The following is a 21,546-nucleotide window of genomic DNA, read 5'->3' as shown; positions in this document are numbered from 1 at the left end:
AAAGCGTCCGGACTGGAAGGGGGGGGGGGGGAAAGCGTCCGGACTGGAAGGGGGGGGGGGGGGGGGGGAAGCGTCCGGACTGGAAGGGGGGGGGGGGAAGCGTCCGGACTGGAAGGGGGGGGGGGGGGAAGCGTCCGGACTGGAAGGGGGGGGGGGGGGGGAAGCGTCCGGACTGGAAGGGGGGGGGAAGCGTCCGGACTGGAAGGGGGGGGGAAGCGTCCGGACTGGAAGGGGGGGGAAAGCGTCCGGACTGGAATAGGGGGGGGGGGAAAGCGTCCGGACTGGAAGGGGGGGGAGGGAGCGTCCGGACTGGAAGGGGGGGGAGGGAGCGTCCGGACTGGAATAGGGGGAAAGCGTCCGGACTGGAATAGGGGGAAAGCGTCCGGACTGGAAGGGGGGGGGGGAAAGCGTCCGGACTGGAAGGGGGGGGGGGGGGGGGAGCGTCCGGACTGGAATAGGGGGAAAGCGTCCGGACTGGAAGGGGGGGGGGGGGGGGAGCGCGTCCGGACTGGAAGGGGGGGGGAAAGCGTCCGGACTGGAAGGGGGGGGGGGAAAGCGTCCGGACTGGAAGGGGGGGGGGGGAAAGCGTCCGGACTGGAAGGGGGGGGGGGGAAAGCGTCCGGACTGGAAGGGGGGGGGGGGAAAGCGTCCGGACTGGAAGGGGGGGGGAAGCGTCCGGACTGGAAGGGGGGGGGAAGCGTCCGGACTGGAAGGGGGGGGGGGAAAGCGTCCGGGCTGGAAGGGGGGGGGGGAAAGCGTCCGGGCTGGAAGGGGGGGGGGGAAAGCGTCCGGGCTGGAAGGGGGGGGGAGTGTCCAGACTGGAAGGGGGGGGGGGGGGGGGAAGTGTCTGTGAAATCTCCCACCACAAAATGCACTCAGCCAATGACAGGTGAGGATGCCAATTTTATTCTTCTCCTGCCATCAATGGCCAACCCGGTCCCACACTTCATCCACGTCTTTGGTGACCTCTGACCTTCTTATGACCTGTTTCTTCCATGATGAAGATCAGCCATGGAGTATATTTGAGGTGTACTTCTTCCCAACATGAGAGCTAGAATGTCCAGCAACATTCATCTAGAAGACATTTCCCACACTCAAGGCACTAATACACCTCCATGGTTGTGTGGGACCCCTGATGTACAGGAAGACAGGACTTCAGTGAGGAACATTTCCCTCACTCAGGACAGGAACGTGGCTTCTTCCCCGTGTGAGATCTCAGATGTGTGTTCAGATTGGACTTCTGTTCAACACAATTCACTCACTCAGGTCAGGAACGTGGCTTCTCCTCTGTGTGAGATCTCAGATGTGTGTTCAGATGGGATGTCTGTGAAAAACATTTCCCGCACTCAGGACAGGAACGTGGCTTCTCCTCTGTGTGAGATCTCTGATGTCTGTAAAGATGGGACGTCTGTGAAAAACATTTCCCGCACTCAGGACAGGAAAATGGTTTCTCCCCCGTGTGAGACCTTCGATGTGTCACAAGCTCTGAATTTTCTAAAAAACATTTCCCACACTCATGACAGGAATACGGCTTCTCCCCCCTGTGCGATCTCTGATGTCTGTAAAGATTGGACGTCACTGAAAAACATTTCCCGCACTCAAAACAGGAATACGGTTTCTCCCCCGTGTGCAATCTCTGATGAGTATAAAGATGGGACTCCACTGAGAAACATTTCCCACACTCAGCACAGGAATACGGCTTCTCACCTGTGTGCAATCTCTGATGTCTGTAAAGATGTGACCTAACTAAAAAACATTTTCCGCACTCAAGACAGGAATAACGCTTTTCCCCCGTGTGAGACCTTTGATGTATAACAAGATTTGATGCTTTTACAAAACATTTCCTGCACTCAGAACAAGAATAAGGCTTTTCGCCAGTGTGAGACCTTTGATGTATGATAAGATTGGACTTCTGTGAAAAACATTTCCTGCACTCAGGACAGGAAAAAGGCTTCTCACCTGTGTGAGATCTCTGGTGTATGGAAAGATGGGACTTCTTTAAAAAACATTTCCCGCACTCTGAACAGGAATACGGCTTTTCACTCATGTGACATCTCTGATGAATGAAAAGATCAGATTTTTGTACGAAACATTTCCCACACTCAGGACAGGAATACGGCTTCTCCTCTGCGTGCAATCTCTGATGTCTGTCAAGATGTGACTTCCTTGAAAAACATTTCTTGCACTCAGGACAGGAATATGGCTTTTCACCTGTGTGAGATCTTTGATGTATGGAAAGATGGGACTTCCTGAAAAAACATTTCCTGCACTCAGGACAGGAATATGGCTTATCACCCGTGTGGGATCTTTTATGCTTATCAAGATACGATTTAGATTGGAAACATTTCCCGCACTCAGTACAGGAGAAGCTCTTCCCTGTTGGAAGGCCGGCCCGGTCCCGCACAGTCTGAGGTTCCTCAGGATACGAGGAATCTGATGGTCCATCTACACTGGGTGGTGCCGGATGGACATTGGAGGGAGCCGGGTTTTCTCCTGGACTATACTGTGTGATGTCCTCATCTTCTACTTTCCAGTCTGGAGACAAAGTGAGACAATCCTCGGAGGTTTTCTTCATCTCCCGGCCATGGACTAAAATACAAAGACAAAGAGGATTACTAGGCAGGAGCTGATAGGTTCCCCCAAACCAGGACTCCGCCCACATCAGGCAGCTTGGTCTCTGAGGAGCTTACAATTCCACCCTGAAGTGAACTAGGAAATGGGTCAGTGACCAATCAGTGAGCAGTATGGGCAGAGGAATGGATTTAGTGTTCATGACCCACCTGTGCTGATCTCTGTAGGAGTGTCCTCCTCTATAAATGTCCCCGTTATTCCATCCTCCTCCATAGACTGCTGATCATCCCTCACATACGCCTCTTCTTCTGATTTCACCTCAAATTCTATATCGATTGGATCTCCACTCTACATCAAGAGAAGGAGAGAAAATATCATCTGTAAGATAGAAGATTTATTATTGTGACATCACATAGAAAATCCACACATTGTCTCCATGAGTCCATGTTCTAGATTCTCCGTCCCACCCACCTTGTAATAGTGAGGGATGGTGAGATCTTCCTGTGTGGAATCCCGGGAATACAGAGGACGGGGACATCTCTCTGGTGGGTTCCCATTACTGGATCCATCTACCTGATGATGGTGAGGGATGGTGTGACCTTCCTGTGTGGAATCCCGGGAATACAGAGGACGGGGACATCTCTCTGGTGGGTTCCTGGTATTAGGTGGCTCCATCATATCCTTGTGCCCTTCAGAAAACTCCTCCATCACTCCATACTCCTCATCCTCCTCTTTATACTCTTCTTTACCAACAATATTACCATCCCCGAGGATTCCACTCTGAATATATAATAAAACATTCATTGTAATAAACATACTGGTGTATAAATCACCAGTGATTTCCGACCACTTACATGATGATGGTGAGGGATGGTGTGACCTTCCTGTGTGGAATCCCGGTAATACAGAGGACGAAAACATCTCTCTGGTGGGTTCCTGTAGCTGGATGACTCCACCATGGTGTCCTTGTACAGATCTTTGTGTCCTTCTGAAATCTCTGACTCCTCCATCACCCCATCCTCATCCTCCTCCTCTTTTATCTCTTCTTTAACCTCAACTGTAGAATATCTCAGGTTTCCACTCTGAATATAGAATAAAAATGACATCAATGGTAACAATGCAGATAATGTACAGATCCTAATGATACTATCAGTGATTGTTCCTCATCTACCTGATGATGGTGAGGGATGGTGTGACCTTCCTGTGTGGAATCCTGAGAATACAGAGGACGGGGACATCTCTCTGGTGGGTTCCCATGACTGGATCCATCTACCTGATGATGGTGAGGAATGGTGTGACCTTCCTGTGTGGAATCCCGGGAATACAGAGGATGGGGACAGCTCTCTGGTGGGTTCCCATGACTGGATCCATCTGTAGGAAACACACACACTGACTGAATCCATTGTTTCTATGTGTTTATCAGATGATGGGGGATCTAGGTGGAGCCTCCGTACTGCTCTCTCCTTTCCAATAAAGTCTCCTCTTACCCGGTGATGTGAGGGGCGGCTGATTGTCCATCATGACGTCCTTGTAGAGGTCCTTGTGTCCTTCTAAATACTCCCACTCCTCCATGGAGAAATAGACAGTGACATCCTGACACCTTATAGGAACCTGACACACACAATGTTTTATAGTTGGTAAGGTTGAATAAAGACAGCAGTCCATCCAACTCAACCTGTGTAGGCGTATTTATGTCCCTACCACTTTCCATATCCCTAAATATTGTGTTCAACAAGATGCCTGTCTAAAAGCTTTTTGAAATTGCCAACACTTCCCGCTGACACCACCACCTTTCCTCATAACTGAGATCTTCCATCCCCCATAACCGAGATCCTCCATAATCAAGATCCTCCATCCCCCATAACTGAGTTCCTCCATCCCCCATAACCAAGAACCTCCAGCCCCCATAACTGAGATCTTCCATCCTTCATAACCGAGATCCTCCATCCACCATAACACCATATTGTGTTCAACAAGATGCCTGTCTAAAAGCTTTTTGAAATTGCCAACACTTCCTGCTGACACCACCACCTTTCCTCATAACTGAGATCTTCCATCCCCCAAACTGAGATCTTTCATCCACCATAACCGAGATGCTCCATAATCAAGATCTTCCACCCTAATAACGGAGATCTTCCATCCCCCATAATTGAGATCTTCCATCCCCCATAACTGAGATCCTCCTTCCCCCATAACTGAGATCCTCCGTCCCCCATAACTGAGAGCTTCCATCCCCCATAACTGAGAGCTTCCATCCCCCATAACTGAGATCCTCTTTCCCCCATAACTGAGAGCTTCCATCCTCCATAAGCGAGATCTTCCATCCCCCATAACTGAGATCCTCTTTCCCCCATAACTGAGAGCTTCCATCCTCCATAACTGAGAGCCTCCATCCCCCATAAAAGAGAGCCTCCATCCCCCATAAAAGAGAGCCTCCATCCCCCATAAAAGAGAGCCTCCATCCCCCATAAAAGAGAGCCTCCATCCCCCATAAAAGAGAGCCTCCATCCCCCATAAAAGAGAGCCTCCATCCCCCATAAAAGAGAGCCTCCATCCCCCATAAAAGAGAGCCTCCATCCCCCATAAAAGAGAGCCTCCATCCCCCATAAAAGAGAGCCTCCATCCCCCATAAAAGAGAGCCTCCATCCCCCATAAAAGAGAGCCTCCATCCCCCATAAAAGAGAGCCTCCATCCCCCATAAAAGAGAGCCTCCATCCCCCATAAAAGAGAGCCTCCATCCCCCATAAAAGAGAGCCTCCATCCCCCATAAACGAGATCCTCCATCCCCCATAAACGAGATCCTCCATCCCCCATAAACGAGATCCTCCATCCCCCATAAACGAGATCCTCCATCCCCCATAAACGAGATCCTCCATCCCCCATAACCGAGATCCTCCATCCCCCATAACCGAGATCCTCCATCCCCCATAACCGAGATCCTCCATCCCCCATAACCGAGATCCTCCATCCCCCATAACCGAGATCCTCCATCCCCCATAACCGAGATCCTCCATCCCCCATAACCGAGATCCTCCATCCCCCATAACCGAGATCCTCCATCCCCCATAACCGAGATCCTCCATCCCCCATAACCGAGATCCTCCATCCCCCATAACCGAGATCCTCCATCCCCCATAACCGAGATCTTCCATCCCCCATAACCGAGATCTTCCATCCCCCATAACTGCGATCTTCCATCCCCCATAACCGAGATCCTCCATAACTGAGATCTTCCATCCCCCATATCCAAGATCCTCCATCCCCCATAACGGAGTTCCTCCATCCCCCATAACGGAGTTCCTCCATCCCCCATAACGGAGTTCCTCCATCCCCCATAACGGAGTTCCTCCATCCCCCATAACGGAGTTCCTCCATCCCCCATAACGGAGTTCCTCCATCCCCCATAACTGAGATCCTCTTTCCCCCATAACTGAGAGCTTCCATCCTCCATAACTGAGAGCCTCCATCCCCCATAAACGAGATCCTCCATCCCCCATAAACGAGATCCTCCATCCCCCATAAACGAGATCCTCCATCCCCCATAAACGAGATCCTCCATCCCCCATAAACGAGATCCTCCATCCCCCATAACCGAGATCCTCCATCCCCCATAACCGAGATCCTCCATCCCCCATAACCGAGATCCTCCATCCCCCATAACCGAGATCCTCCATCCCCCATAACCGAGATCCTCCATCCCCCATAACCGAGATCTTCCATCCCCCATAACTGCGATCTTCCATAACTGAGATCTTCCATCCCCCATATCCAAGATCCTCCATCCCCCATAACGGAGTTCCTCCATCCCCCATAACGGAGTTCCTCCATCCCCCATAACGGAGTTCCTCCATCCCCCATAACGGAGTTCCTCCTTCCCCCATAACTGAGATCTTCCATCCCCCTTAACTGAGATCTTCCATCCCCCATAACCGAGATCCTCCATAATCAAGATCCTCCATCCCCCATAAACAAGAACCTCCAGCCCCCATAACTGAGATCTTCCATCCTTCATAACCGAGATCCTCCATCCACCATAACACCATATTGTGTTCAACAAGATGCCTGTCTAAAAGCTTTTTGAAATTGCCAACACTTCCCGCTGACACCACCACCTTTCCTCATAACTGAGATCTTCCATCCCCCAAACTGAGATCTTTCATCCACCATAACCGAGATGCTCCATAATCAAGATCTTCCATCCCTAATAACGGAGATCCTCCAGCCCCCATAACTGAGATCTTCCATCCCCCATAATTGAGATCTTCCATCCCCCATAACTGAGATCCTCCTTCCCCCATAACTGAGAGCTTCCATCCCCCATAACTGAGATCCTCCTTCCCCCATAACTGAGAGCTTCCATCCTCCATAAGCGAGATCTTCCATCCCCCATAACTGAGATCCTCTTTCCCCCATAACTGAGAGCCTCCATCCCCCATAAACGAGATCCTCCATCCCCCATAACCGAGATCCTCCATCCCCCATAACCGAGATCCTCCATCCCCCATAACCGAGATCCTCCATCCCCCATAACCGAGATCCTCCATCCCCCATAACCGAGATCCTCCATCCCCCATAACCGAGATCTTCCATCCCCCATAACCGAGATCTTCCATCCCCCATAACTGCGATCTTCCATCCCCCATAACCGAGATCCTCCATAACTGAGATCTTCCATCCCCCATATCCAAGATCCTCCATCCCCCATAACGGAGTTCCTCCATCCCCCATAACGGAGTTCCTCCATCCCCCATAACGGAGTTCCTCCATCCCCCATAACGGAGTTCCTCCATCCCCCATAACGGAGATCTTCCATCCCCCATAACTGAGATCCTCCTTCCCCCATAACTGAGAGCTTCCATCCCCCATAACTGAGATCCTCCTTCCCCCATAACTGAGAGCTTCCATCCTCCATAAGCGAGATCTTCCATCCCCCATAACTGAGATCCTCTTTCCCCCATAACTGAGATCCTCTTTCCCCCATAACTGAGAGCCTCCATCCCCCATAAACGAGATCCTCCATCCCCCATAACCGAGATCCTCCATCCCCCATAACCGAGATCCTCCATCCCCCATAACCGAGATCCTCCATCCCCCATAACCGAGATCCTCCATCCCCCATAACCAAGATCCTCCATCCCCCATAACCGAGATCTTCCATCCCCCATAACCGAGATCTTCCATCCCCCATAACTGCGATCTTCCATCCCCCATAACCGAGATCCTCCATAACTGAGATCCTCCATCCCCCATAACGGAGTTCCTCCATCCCCCATAACGGAGTTCCTCCATCCCCCATAACGGAGTTCCTCCATCCCCCATAACGGAGTTCCTCCATCCCCCATAACGGAGTTCCTCCATCCCCCTTAACTGAGATCTTCCATCCCCCATAACCGAGATCCTCCATAATCAAGATCCTCCATCCCCCATAACCAAGAACCTCCAGCCCCCATAACTGAGATCTTCCATCCTTCATAACCGAGATCCTCCATCCACCATAACACCATATTGTGTTCAACAAGATGCCTGTCTAAAAGCTTTTTGAAATTGCCAACACTTCCCGCTGACACCACCACCTTTCCTCATAACTGAGATCTTCCATCCCCCAAACTGAGATCTTTCATCCACCATAACCGAGATCCTCCATAATCAAGATCTTCCATCCCTAATAACGGAGATCCTCCAGCCCCCATAACTGAGATCTTCCATCCCCCATAATTGAGATCTTCCATCCCCCATAACTGAGATCCTCCTTCCCCCATAACTGAGAGCTTCCATCCCCCATAACTGAGATCCTCCTTCCCCCATAACTGAGAGCTTCCATCCCCCATAACTGAGATCCTCTTTCCCCCATAACTGAGAGCTTCCATCCTCCATAACTGAGAGCTTCCATCCTCCATAAGCGAGATCCTCCATCCCCCATAAACGAGATCCTCCATCCCCCATAAACGAGATCCTCCATCCCCCATAAACGAGATCCTCCATCCCCCATAAACGAGATCCTCCATCCCCCATAACCGAGATCCTCCATCCCCCATAACCGAGATCCTCCATCCCCCATAACCGAGATCCTCCATCCCCCATAACCGAGATCCTCCATCCCCCATAACCGAGATCCTTCATCCCCCATAACCGAGATCCTCCATCCCCCATAACCGAGATCTTCCATCCCCCATAACCGAGATCTTCCATCCCCCATAACCGAGATCCTCCATAACTGAGATCTTCCATCCCCCATATCCAAGATCCTCCATCCCCCATAACGGAGTTCCTCCATCCCCCATAACGGAGTTCCTCCATCCCCCATAACGGAGTTCCTCCATCCCCCATAACGGAGTTCCTCCATCCCCCATAACGGAGTTCCTCCATCCCCCATAGCCGAGATCCTCCTTCCCCCATAACTGAGATCTTCCATCCCCCTTAACTGAGATCTTCCATCCCCCATAACCGAGATCCTCCATAATCAAGATCCTCCATCCCCCATAACCAAGAACCTCCAGCCCCCATAACTGAGATCTTCCATCCTTCATAACCGAGATCCTCCATTCACCATAACACCATATTGTGTTCAACAAGATGCCTGTCTAAAAGCTTTTTGAAATTGCCAACACTTCCCGCTGACACCACCACCTTTCCTCATAACTGAGATCTTCCATCCCCCAAACTGAGATCTTTCATCCACCATAACCGAGATCCTCCATAATCAAGATCTTCCATCCCTAATAACGGAGATCCTCCAGCCCCCATAACTGAGATCTTCCATCCCCCATAATTGAGATCTTCCATCCCCCATAACTGAGATCCTCCTTCCCCCATAACTGAGATCCTCCTTCCCCCATAACTGAGAGCTTCCATCCCCCATAACTGAGATCCTCCTTCCCCCATAACCGAGAGCTTCCATCCTCCATAAGCGAGATCTTCCATCCCCCATAACGGAGATCCTCTTTCCCCCATAACTGAGAGCTTCCATCCTCCATAAGCGAGATCCTCCATCCCCCATAACTGAGAGCTTCCATCCTCCATAAGCGAGATCCTCCATCCCCCATAAACGAGATCCTCCATCCCCCATAACCGAGATCCTCCATCCCCCATAACCGAGATCCTCCATCCCCCATAACCGAGATCCTCCATCCCCCATAACCGAGATCCTCCATCCCCCATTACTGCGATCTTCCATCCCCCATAACCGAGATCCTCCATCCCCCATAACGGAGTTCCTCCATCCCCCATAACGGAGTTCCTCCATCCCCCATAGCCGAGATCCTCCTTCCCCCATAACTGAGATCTTCCATCCCCCTTAACTGAGATCTTCCATCCCCCATAACCGAGATCCTCCATAATCAAGATCCTCCATCCCCCATAACGGAGTTCCTCCATCCCCCATAACCAAGAACCTCCAGCCCCCATAACTGAGATCTTCCATCCTTCATAACCGAGATCCTCCATCCACCATAACACCATATTGTGTTCAACAAGATGCCTGTCTAAAAGCTTTTTGAAATTGCCAACACTTCCCGCTGACACCACCACCTTTCCTCATAACTGAGATCTTCCATCCCCCAAACTGAGATCTTTCATCCACCATAACCGAGATCCTCCATAATCAAGATCTTCCATCCCTAATAACGGATATCCTCCAGCCCCCATAACTGAGATCTTCCATCCCCCATAACTGAGATCCTCCTTCCCCCATAACTGAGAGCTTCCATCCTCCATAAGCGAGATCTTCCATCCCCCATAACTGAGATCCTCCTTCCCCCATAACTGAGAGCTTCCATCCTCCATAAGCGAGATCCTCCATCCCCCATAACTGAGAGCTTCCATCCTCCATAAGCGAGATCCTCCATCCCCCATAACCGAGATCCTCCATAACTGAGATCTTCCATCCCCCATATCCAAGATCCTCCATCCCCCATAACGGAGTTCCTCCATCCCCCATAACCGAGTTCCTCCATCCCCCATAACCGAGTTCCTCCATCCCCCATAACCGAGTTCCTCCATCCCCCATAACCGAGATCTTCCATCCCCCATAGCCAAGATCCTCCTTCCCCCATAACTGAGATCTTCCATCCCCCTCAACTGAGATCTTCCATCCCCCATAACCGAGATCCTCCATAATCAAGATCCTCCATCCCCCATAACTGAGTTCCTCCATCCTCCATAACCAAGAACCTCCAGCCCCCATAACTGAGATCTTCCATCCTTCATAACCGAGATCCTCCATCCACCATACCCGAGATCTTCCATCCCCCATAACTGAGATTCTCCAGCCCCCTTATTAGTTTTGTTGTCCTTCTCTGGAATCTCCCCCAGGGTACTGGGTGTAAATAGAAAATCAGACCTTATTACCTCCTCTGCTGCCACTTCCAGCAATGTCTCCTCTTTACCTCCTCCCAACTCACCTCTCACTTGGAAACCTTCTTATACCTGACATCACTTCCTGTCTACAATAGACTTCCTGTCTGGGTAGAAGTGAGATCTCTACCTTGTGGAGCTCAGAGGAACTGCAGCCCCGAGAACCGTCCGTTAGTGTGACCCCGGCCTTGTGCTGGGTGTGTATGGACTGTATGTCCTCATAGAGGGGTCACCTCTACTCCCACCAAGGGGGACAGAAATATATGACTGCCTAGTCCAGCCTTTCTCAGCCAGGGCTCTTCCAAAGGGTTCTAGGGGCTCCTTCAAAGGGTTCTAGGGGTTTTTCCAAAGGGTTCTAGGGGTTCTTTGAGCAAAGAACAATTTCTGTTTTTCAGTAACTGGCATCGATGATCTGCTCTCAGGGTCAAAGGGATTTAAGATTTTCCATACCGAATTAAATTGGTGGGACTAGATGGTGGAGGAAAGCCATCACTGTGTACCATCTTTGGTCCCACTGTAGACCAATAAAAGGAAACGCATATTGTTCTCTTATACCTTGGGTTTAGATTGGATGGGATGGGAAGGAGGGGGGTCCACCAGATTGTCCATTGGTGGCAGAGCCAGTAGATCTGCTTTCAGTGAATGAGTCGAAGAAGCCTGCCTAACTCAAGCAGCTGGCCAAGGCTTTGGATGTTCATGATAACCAGACCAAACCTTGACTAGGTACTTGATTGGGATGTTTCCTATGTCTGGGGTACAGAGGAACATTGCAACTGGACCTGATGGGTGACAGTGACCCTCTGAATGGAGGAGGACAGCTCTTTGCCCAGTGAAGCTCTCCTCCCCCCATAAAATCCACCCACTATAGGGGAGCTTCGTGAGAGAGCCTCTCTCTCTCTGAGCTCCGCTGCCTGTCCCTGAGTTGTGGCAGGAGCAGTGATCTGCAAAGCTTCTTGGGACACCCAGCATCAGCTTTGGGCCCCCCATCCCCCCCTTTATTTACACCCCTGATATCTAAATTTGTTCTCTCTGGGTTGTTGCTTTCTTCTGCTATCAGTACCTAGGTGGTCTTGTCCTGTCTGGTGTGTTACCTGCTGAAGGAAAGTCATTGGTGGGGAGTAGCAGGTTGGGATGAATCTCTCTTGTTGGTTTGTTTGCTTTTTCTGGTTTATCTTTTTAGATATTCTCTTGCCCTATCTGCTCCCCTACACGGAGCACATCCTTTTCCCAGAATGTTACATTTTTTCCTAGGACTGGCCTTTCCAACAAATTCCTTACGAGAGTATTCATCTCCAATTGGTCATCAATGTAAGGGACCACTACACAGTGACCACTGATATAAGGGGGTCCTTCTCCCATTGGCCACCAATGTAAGGGACCACTACACTGACCACTGATATAAGGGGGTTCTTCTCCCATTGGCCACCAATGTAATGGACCGCTACACTGACCACTGATATAAGGGGGTCCTTCTCCCATTGGTCACCAATGTAAGGGACCAATACACTGACCACTGATATAAGGGGGTCCTTCTCCCATTGGTCACCAATGTAAGGGACCACTACACTGACCAATGATATAAGGGGGTCCTATTCCCGTTGGTGACCAATGTAAGGGACCACTACACTGACCACTGATATAAGGGGGTCCTTCTCCCATTGGTCACCAATGTAAGGGACCACTACACTGACCACTGATATAAGGGGGTCCTTCTCCCATTGGTCACCAATGTAAGGGGATACTACACTGACCACTGATATAAGGGGGTCCTTCTCCCGTTGGTGACCAATGTAAGGGACCACTACACTGACCACTGATATAAGGGGGTCCTTCTCCCATTGGTCACCAATGTAAGGGACCACTATACTGACCACTGATATAAGGGGGTCCTTCTCCCATTGGTCACCACCCCACGTTTCCCAGGCTCTGCTATCTCCCCAGCAGATGTTGCCATGCAGAGAGGAGGAAGACCAGTGACCATCAATTCCAATAGACCCCAGATGTCCTAATAAAGAGAACCTGTCACAACAATCTCCAATCACAGAGGGAAGTAATTTGTTCTTATGTAAAAGTAATAAAGTTAATTTTAAAAAAAGTGTAAAAAGTGAAAGACACCCCCCCTTTCCCTCCCATTTTCAAGCACATGCTGCTTCTGCCTACAAAGGAAAATGTCAGTTGTGCTACATGCGTCACATATTCCCCTACACATAGGAGTGACGCAACAAATCCATGATTCGCAGTTATGGCCAAACCCATGACCCGCGAAGGCTTTTAAAGCGTCACCTCCGGGCTGCGTCTGGATACCGGCGTCCGTCACCATTGCACCGGCGCACACAATTTTCTTTATTGTTCAATAACATTTTTATTACAATTTTACTAATAACAAGATTACAGTGAAAAAAAAAATCATGAAATAGTAAAAAGGCAGATTCCCGATTGGTCAGGAGATTCCTTGTCTAGAATGTGGAGTCATTATTGATTGGCGTACAATACACAACGTGTTCCGTTATTATAACAAAGTATTGCAGAAAAGATCCCGACAGACAAAGGGGGAGGGGAAAAATGATCCCACTGATAGAGCACTATTCCTCCCACTGACACCAGCGATGAGGCACTATTCCTCCCACTGACACCAATGATGGGACACTATTCCTCCCACTGAAACCAATTGTGGAGCTCTATTTCTTCAACTGATACCAATGATGGGGCACTATTCTTCCCACTGATACCAATGATGGGGCACTATTCCTCCCACTGATACCAATGATGGGACACTATTCCCCCCACTGACACCAATGATGGGGCACTACTCCTCCCACTGATACCAATGGTGGGACACTATTCCTCCCACTGACACCAATGATGGGGCACTATTCCTCCCACTGATACCAATGATGGGACACTATTCCTCCCACTGACACCAATGATGGGACACTATTCCTCCCACTGACACCAATGATGGGGCACTATTCCTCCCACTGACACCAATGATGGAGCACTATTCCTCCCACTGATACCAATGATGGGACACTATTCCTCCCACTGATACCAATGATGGAGCACTATTGATACTAATAGGGCACTCTGACTCCCATTGACACCAATGATGGGGTATTGTTTACTCCCATTGATGCCAATGATGGGGCATAGTTTATTCCCATTGACACCAATGATGGAGCATTGTTTACTCCCATTGACACCGATGATGGGGCATTGTTTACTCCCATTGACACCAATGATGGGGCATTGTTTACTCCCATTGACACCAATGATGGGGCATTGTTTACTCCCATTGACACCAATGATGGGGCATTGTTTACTCCCATTGACACCAATGATGGGGCATTGTTTAATCCCATTGACACCAATGATGGGGCATTGTTTACTCCCATTGATACCAATGATGGAGAATTGTTTACTTCCATTAATACCAATGATGGGGCATTGTTTACTCCCATTGACACCAATGCCGGGGTATTGTTTACTCCCATTGATACCAATGATGGGGCATTGTTTACTCCCACTGACTCCAGGACATATTCTTCTCCCACTGGTCACTGACATAGGGGTCTATTCACAAAGATTTGTGCCCAAAGAAGGTGAATGTACATTCCTTCTGTGTGAATGGGATTAAAAAAAATGAATGCTATTAGGCTATCGGCTAAACCGGTTCAATGTTTTCTAATAATTGAATGTAAAATACTATATTTAGCTGTGATGGCCGTTCATCTAGAATACATTTCCCGCACTCAAGACACTAATACACCTCGAGGGTTGTGTGAGATCCTTGATGTCCAGGAAGACAGGACTTCAGTGAGGAACATTTCCCTCACTCAGGACAGGAAAGTGGCTTCTCCCCCGCGTGAGATCTCTGATGTGTGTAAAGATTGGACCTCTGCGCAAAACATTTCCCGCACTCAAGACAGGAATACGGCTTCTCCCCCGTGTGCAATCTCTGATGTCTGTTAAGAGAGGACTTGTCCGTAAAACATTTCCCACACTCAGAGCAGGAATACGGCTTCTCCCCCGTGTGAGACCTACGATGTATGACAAGGTGCGTTTTTCTTGGAAAGCATTTTCCGCACTCAGGGCAGGAATAGGGCTTCTCGCCTGTGTGCGACCTCTGATGTGTGTAAAGATGGGATTCCACTGAAAAACATTTCCCACACTGAACACAGGAAAATGGCTTCTCGCCCGTGTGCACTCTCTGATGTCTGTAAAGATGTGACCTCACTAAAAAACATTTCCCGCACTCATGACAGGGATACCGCCTTTCCCCCGTGTGAGACCTCTGATGCGTAACAAGATTTGATGCTTTTACAAAACTTTTCCCGCACTCGGAACAAGAATAAGGTTTCTCACCAGTGTGAGACCTTTGATGTATGATAACGTAGGACTTCTGTAAAAAACATTTCCCGCACTGAGGACAGGAATACGGCTTCTTGCGCATTTGGGATGTCTGAGGACACTCTGTAGGAGTGTCCTCCTCTATAAATGTCCCCGTTATTCCATCCTCCTCCATAGACTGCTGATCATCCCTCACATACGCCTCTTCTTCTTCTGACTTCACCTCAACTTTTATATCTGTCAGATCTTCACCCTAAACCAAGAGAAGGAGAGAAAAAATTGTCTGTAAAATACAAACTTTAATATTGTGACATCACACAGAAAATCCGCGCAGTGGGGGAGGTTCAAAAAACGGGAGCGCAAACAATCTGGTGCCGCGGTGCATAGTAACCAATCGTCTTCTACTTCTTATTGTCAAAGCTTCATTGCACAAGTTGAAGTCAGAAGCTGATTGGTTACTGTGCAGCTGATCCGGATTCTGACTGCTCTAGTTCCCCCCACTGTCTCCACAAGTCCATGTTCTAGATGCTCCATCCTACCAACCTTGTAATGGTGAGGGATGGTGAGACCTTCCTGTGTGGAATCCCGGGAATACAGAGGACGGGGACATCTCTCTGGTGGGTTCCCATGACTGGATCCATCTACCTGATGATGGTGAGGGATAGTAAAACCTTCCTGTGTGGAATCCAGGGAATACAGATGACAGGGACATCTCTCTGGTGGGTTCCCATGACTGGATCCATCTACCTGATGATGGTGAGGGATGGTGTGACCTTCCTGTGTGGAATCCCGGGAATACAGAGGACAGGGAAATCTCCCTGGTGGGTTCCCATGACTGGATCCACCTACCTGATTATGGTGAGGGATGGTGAGATCTTCCTGTGTGGAATCCCGGGAATTCGGAGGATGGGGACATCTCTCTGGTGGGTTTCTGTCATTTGTTGGCTCCATCATATCCTTGTGTCCTTCAGAAAGCTCCTTCATCACTCCATACTCCTCATCCTCCTCTTTATACTCTTCTTTAACAACAATGTTATAATCTCCGAGGATTCCACTCTGAATATATAATAAGATATTAATTGTAACAAACATGCTGTGTATAAATCATAACTATCAGTGATTGTTCCTCATCTACCTGATGATGGTGAGGGATGGTGTGACCTTCCTGTGTGGAATCCCGGGAATACAGAGGACGGGGACATCTCTCTGGTGGGTTCCCATGACTGGATCCATCTGTAGGAAACACACACACTGACTGAATCCATTGTTTCTATGTGTTTATCAGATGATGGGGGATCTAGGTGGATCCTCCGTACTGCTCTCTCCTTTCCAATAAAGTCTCCTCTTACCCGGTGATGTGAGGGGCGGCTGATTGTCCATCATGACGTCCTTGTAGAGGTCCTTGTGTCCTTCTAAATACTCCCACTCCTCCTTAGAAGAAACGGTTCCAGAATTCCCGGCACCGCTCACCTCTCCTGTCAGTAGCTCAACAATCTTCTTGGTGACTTCTAGAATCTTCTGCATGTTGTGTCTCTCAGGTTTTAGGGAGTCACATGGAGGCACTGTGATGGTCATATGATCACCTGACTTCACGGGAGGCAAACTCTATATCGAAACACCAATAGTAATGTCATACAATACTCCCAGAATCTTCACCTCTCTGGTCAGGTCTGTTTTATTAATGGAGAGAAGAGTGATGTCATGTGACCTCCCAGAATCCTCCTCACCTCTCCGGTCAGGTCTGTGTTTTATTAATAGAGATGAGAGTGATGTCATGTGACCTCCCAGAATCCTCCTCACCTCTCCGGTCAGGTCTGTGTTTTATTAATAGAGATGTGAGTGATGTCATGTGACCTCCCAGAATCCTCCTCACCTCTCCGGTCAGGTCTGTGTTTTATTAAGAGATGAGAGTGATGTCATGTGATCTCCCAGAATCCTCCTCACCTCTCCGGTCAGGTCTGTGTTTTATTAATAGAGATGAGAGTGATGTCATGTGACCTCCCAGAATCCTCCTCACCTCTCCGGTCAGGTCTGTGTTTTATTAATAGAGATGTGAGTGACGTCATGTGACCTCCCAGAATCCTCCTCACCTCTCCGGTCAGGTCTGTGTTTTATTAAGAGATGAGAGTGATGTCATGTGATCTCCCAGAATCCTCCTCACCTCTCCGGTCAGGTCTGTGTTTTATTAATAGAGATGAGAGTGATGTCATGTGACCTCCCAGAATCCTCCTCACCTCTCCGGTCAGCAGGTAGACGATCTCCAGGGTGAGGTTTAGTATCCTCTCAGTCATGTGACTCCGGTCCTCCTCCATCCTCATTGGTCTATACAGGTCTCCTTGTAGACGAATAACTTTGGGAAATGACATTAAGAATGATAGGACGGGGATGTGAGGGGGGGGGGGAAGGAGGGTTGCTCTACATTCTAGGACTATGGCCCCCCCATAGGGAACACATTTAGATTGAACTGTTTAGTGTTTGTCCTGCCGGATCAGAAATTCTATTTTCTCTGTTGGGTTTGTTTTGAGTCTGAACTGGTTTTGATTAGTTTTAGATCTGCGAACAAGGAATGATAAATATGATCTGTGAGGTGCTATGAGGTCAATGTCGGGTAATCATGATGTCCAGGAAGGGGAACCTCCTGGATTATGGCTACATTTGCTGGCTAATCATAATTGCCAGAACTCGGTCTGGAAGGCTTCAATCGCCGGCAGCCTTCTGATTGACAGGAGTGATGTCACAGTCACTCTCTGCAGTAATAGAAGGAATTGGATTGGATGGCAGGAGGATGGTGCTGGTGTAGCAGAGAGCTGTGGGGGAGGATTCTGTTCTCTTCCCTCCAATGGCTGCCCAGTGTGGGTAGGAGGACAGCAGGAGGTAAGGGGTTCGTTCTCTTGGTTGCCAACTTTACTATTGGTTCCTGAAGCTCTGAATTGCAGCACCGGGCACTGCCAGAGCCTGTGCCATGGGAAGATATTGGACTGCCAACCCATATGCACAGCACTGAGCCAGGGCCACCCGCGCAAACAGACCTCCTCCAAGAACGAGTGCCTACCAAGAGGTGAAGGATTGCCATTCTTCATTCCACTTGGTAACCAGGAACGTTTTAATTGACAAGTGAGATGGTAAGAAAGTGAAGGTGTCCTTCATTGCCTGGCAGGAAAACTGTAAGGAGGTCAGAACAGTAAGTTCAGGTAGGACAACCATCATAAACCAAGAGCCACCTTAGAGTCTCCCCCAAACCTCAGCCCTCAGTCCATAATGAAAGAAATGTTCCGGCCCTGGAAGTGGGGGAATGTTCTGCCCCTGAAGGGGTTAATCTGGGTTCCCACACTATATATGTGTGTATCATCATCTACTGGAGATAAAAGACGTCAAAGTGACTATGGAGGAAGAGGACGGACATGACGATGGAGGAAGAGGACGGACGTGGCGGTGGAGGAAGAGGACGGACGCGGCGGTGGAGGACGGACAGTGACCGTGGAGGAAGAGGACGGACAGTGACCGTGGAGAAGGAGGACGGACGTTGACCAGGGAGGAAGAGGACAAATGTGACTATGGAGGAAGAGGACGGACATTGACCATGGAGGAAGAGGACGGACGTGACCATGGAGGAAGAAGACGGACGTGACGATGGAGGAAGAGGACGGACGTGACGATGGAGGAAGAGGACGGACGTGACGATGGAGGAAGAGGACGGACGTGACTATAGAAGAAGAGGACGGACGCGACGGTGGAGGAAGAGGACGGACGCGACGGTGGAGGAAGAGGACGGACGCGACGGTGCAGGAAGAGGACGGATGCGACGGTGGAGGAAGAGGACGGATGCGACGGTGGAGGAAGAGGACGGACGCGGCGGTGGCGGAAGAGGACGGACGCGGCGGTGGCGGAAGAGGACGGACGCGGCGGTGGAGTAAGAGGACGGACACAACGGTGGAGGAAGAGGACGGACGCGACGGTGGAGGAAGAGGACGGACATTGACCGTGGAGGAAGAGGACGGACATTGACCGTGGAGGAAGAGGACGGACATTGACCGTGGAGGAAGAGGACGGACATTGACCGTGGAGGAAGAGGACGGACATTGACCGTGGAGGAAGAGGACGGATGTGACCATGGAGGAAGAGGACGGGCGTGACGATGGAGGAAGAGGATGGACAGTGACCATGGAGGAAGAGGACGGATGTGGTGGTGGAGGGAGAAGATGGACATGACCACGGAGGAAGAGAATGGACACAATGATGAAGGAGGAGGTTGGACATGACGATGTAGGAAGAGTATGGGCATAACTATGGAGGAAGAGGATGGACGTGACGATGGTGAAGAGGACAGAGAGGACAATCGAGGAAGAGGACGGACATGACGGGGGGTTACTGGGTGTAAATATAAAATCAGATCTTATTACCTCCTCTGCTGCCACTTCCAGCAATATCTCCTCTTTACTTCCTCCCGTCTCACCTCATCAGTGACTTTTTGTTTATACCTGACATCACTTCCTGTCTGTACCTGACATCACTTCCTGTCTTCCATAGAGACTTCCTGTCTGGGTAGAAGTGAGATCACCTCTTGTGGAGCTCAGAGGAACTGCAGCCCCGAGAACCGTCTGGTAGTGTGACCCCGACCTTGTGCTGGGTGTGTATAGACTGTATATCGGTATCAGACATGGGCACGCTGGAAATGTTTAGTTTTGGATGCATTCGTTCATTGAAGAATTTCATTTGGTCATATTTGTTACATTGAATCTATTCGTTATTGGCATTTTTTAGTATGCTCGTTAGGTGGATTCCAAAAACTTTAGTTTTTCCGTTAGATTGCTATTTATTCAATACATTATCGAATCAAACGGATTCAAATTGGATAGATTTGATATTTTCAGATGCTAGTCCAACCCACCAAAAGAAATGGCACGAGCTGATTGGACAACATCGACTGGCTTCATGTGCATCCGAAGTAACTAATGGAATGAAATTCAGATCCATTCGTTATCCGAAACTGAATTATCGAACAAATTCGAAAATTGAATTCATTTTCCCATATAATTTTTTTTGGGATTTGTTACTATGTCCATTTGGAGATTCCTATACATCCGAATCTCCTAAAGTGAAATTTTCTTTTGGAAAACAAATTGTAACGAAAAGAAACGCACATGTCTAATCCTTAGAGTTGGGTCATCTCCACTTCCACCAAAGAGGGAGAGAAATATATGACTGCCTAGTCCAGCCTTTCTAAGCCAGGGTTCCTCCAAAGAATTCCAGAGTTTCGAGTAATGGACAATTTCTGTCTCTCAGTAGATACTGGAGGTCAAGCATTTTCATTTCCATCAAACGATGGGGCATCCTTACACATCACCCCATCCATGTCAGTATAGAGATCCAGCAGGAGATTTGTCCCCATTGAGTTCTGATGGGTTTTCAAATGTTCCCTTAATTTTTTGAGCAGTGTGTATGACTGCCTAGTCCAGCCTTTCTCAGCCAGGGTTCCTCCAAAGGTTTCTAGAGTTTCGAGTAAGGAACAATTTCTGTTTCTCAGAAGCAACTGGTATCTATGATGAGCTGATTTGAACCCAGCTTCAGACCGAACTTTGGCTGTTCAGATGAATGCCAGAACATTAGCCCGTTTGGAGCCCTGTTCAATGGGAAATAAAAGTCAAAAACAGAAGTTGTATTTCTACTGATTCCATCTGGTAGTGTGACCCCGGCCTTGTGCTGGGTGTGTATGGACTGCATCTCCTTATAGATGGGTCACCTCCACTCCCACCAAGGGGGACAGAAATATATGACTGCCTAGTCCAGCCTTTCCCAGCCAGGGGGCCTCCAAAGGGTTCTAGAGTTTCGAGTAATGAACAATTTCTGTCCCTCAGTAGCAACTGGTATCTAGGGCTGAGCTGATGGCTGGATCTGAACCTAGTTTCAGACTGAACTTTGGCTGTTTGTATGAATGCCAGAACGTTTTTAACCCCTGTTCAATTGGATCCGAAAATCATATATAGAAGTTGTATTTCTACTGATGACAGCATCACGATATCACTGGTCCCTAAGGAAGCAGCTGCAGTGTCTTTAGGAACCATTGATGTCACAGGAGATGAGGGCATGTGTGCTGGTATGGTTCAAGGTTGAAGGCTGGGGGGGGGTGCATGTTTTTCCCCCTTGAAGTTTGAATTGAGGGTCTGGTATGGATCTTCTGTGTGAGGAACCCCCTTAAAATCCATACCAGACTGAAAGGGTCTGCACCAAGGAATTGTGGCATCGATGCAGAAAATTCTGGTAGGCCAAATGTTGCGT

General features: G+C 49.3%; 2 protein-coding genes and 1 pseudogene across 3 annotated transcripts; all 3 read right to left on the bottom strand.

The window, feature by feature from the left end:
* Positions 1–888: 888 nt before the first annotated feature.
* Positions 889–21,546, bottom strand: part of LOC149464983 (uncharacterized) — a 46,521-nt pseudogene continuing 25,863 nt past the window's right edge.
* Positions 3,222–4,565, bottom strand: LOC149464986 (uncharacterized). Its single transcript, XM_089673725.1, has 3 exons — positions 4,059–4,565; positions 3,743–3,942; positions 3,222–3,653 (listed from the first exon to the last, which is right to left on the bottom strand). Exons 1-3 carry the CDS (start codon positions 4,234–4,236, stop codon positions 3,372–3,374), a joined length of 660 nt encoding a protein of 219 aa, XP_089529851.1. The 5' UTR covers positions 4,237–4,565; the 3' UTR covers positions 3,222–3,371.
* LOC149464985 (gastrula zinc finger protein XlCGF66.1-like) lies at positions 16,442–19,760 on the bottom strand. 2 transcript variants are annotated; one of them, XM_089673734.1, is made up of 3 exons: positions 19,671–19,760; positions 17,505–17,620; positions 16,443–16,875 (listed from the first exon to the last, which is right to left on the bottom strand). In XM_089673734.1, the coding sequence occupies exons 2-3, from the start codon at positions 17,586–17,588 to the stop codon at positions 16,552–16,554; spliced, it is 408 nt and encodes a 135-aa protein (XP_089529860.1). In that variant the 5' UTR covers positions 17,589–17,620; positions 19,671–19,760; the 3' UTR covers positions 16,443–16,551. The 2 variants fall into 2 exon arrangements, with proteins under 2 accessions (XP_089529859.1, XP_089529860.1); XM_089673733.1 differs by having other exon boundaries at positions 16,442–16,875; positions 17,505–19,736.

The sequence above is a fragment of the Staurois parvus genome, unplaced genomic scaffold, assembly GCF_062004578.1.
Source record: "Staurois parvus isolate SC_StPar_1 unplaced genomic scaffold, SC_StPar_1.0 ptg000144l, whole genome shotgun sequence".
Classification (NCBI taxonomy): domain Eukaryota; kingdom Metazoa; phylum Chordata; class Amphibia; order Anura; family Ranidae; genus Staurois; species Staurois parvus.
This window is presented reverse-complemented; position numbering and strand designations above follow the sequence as displayed.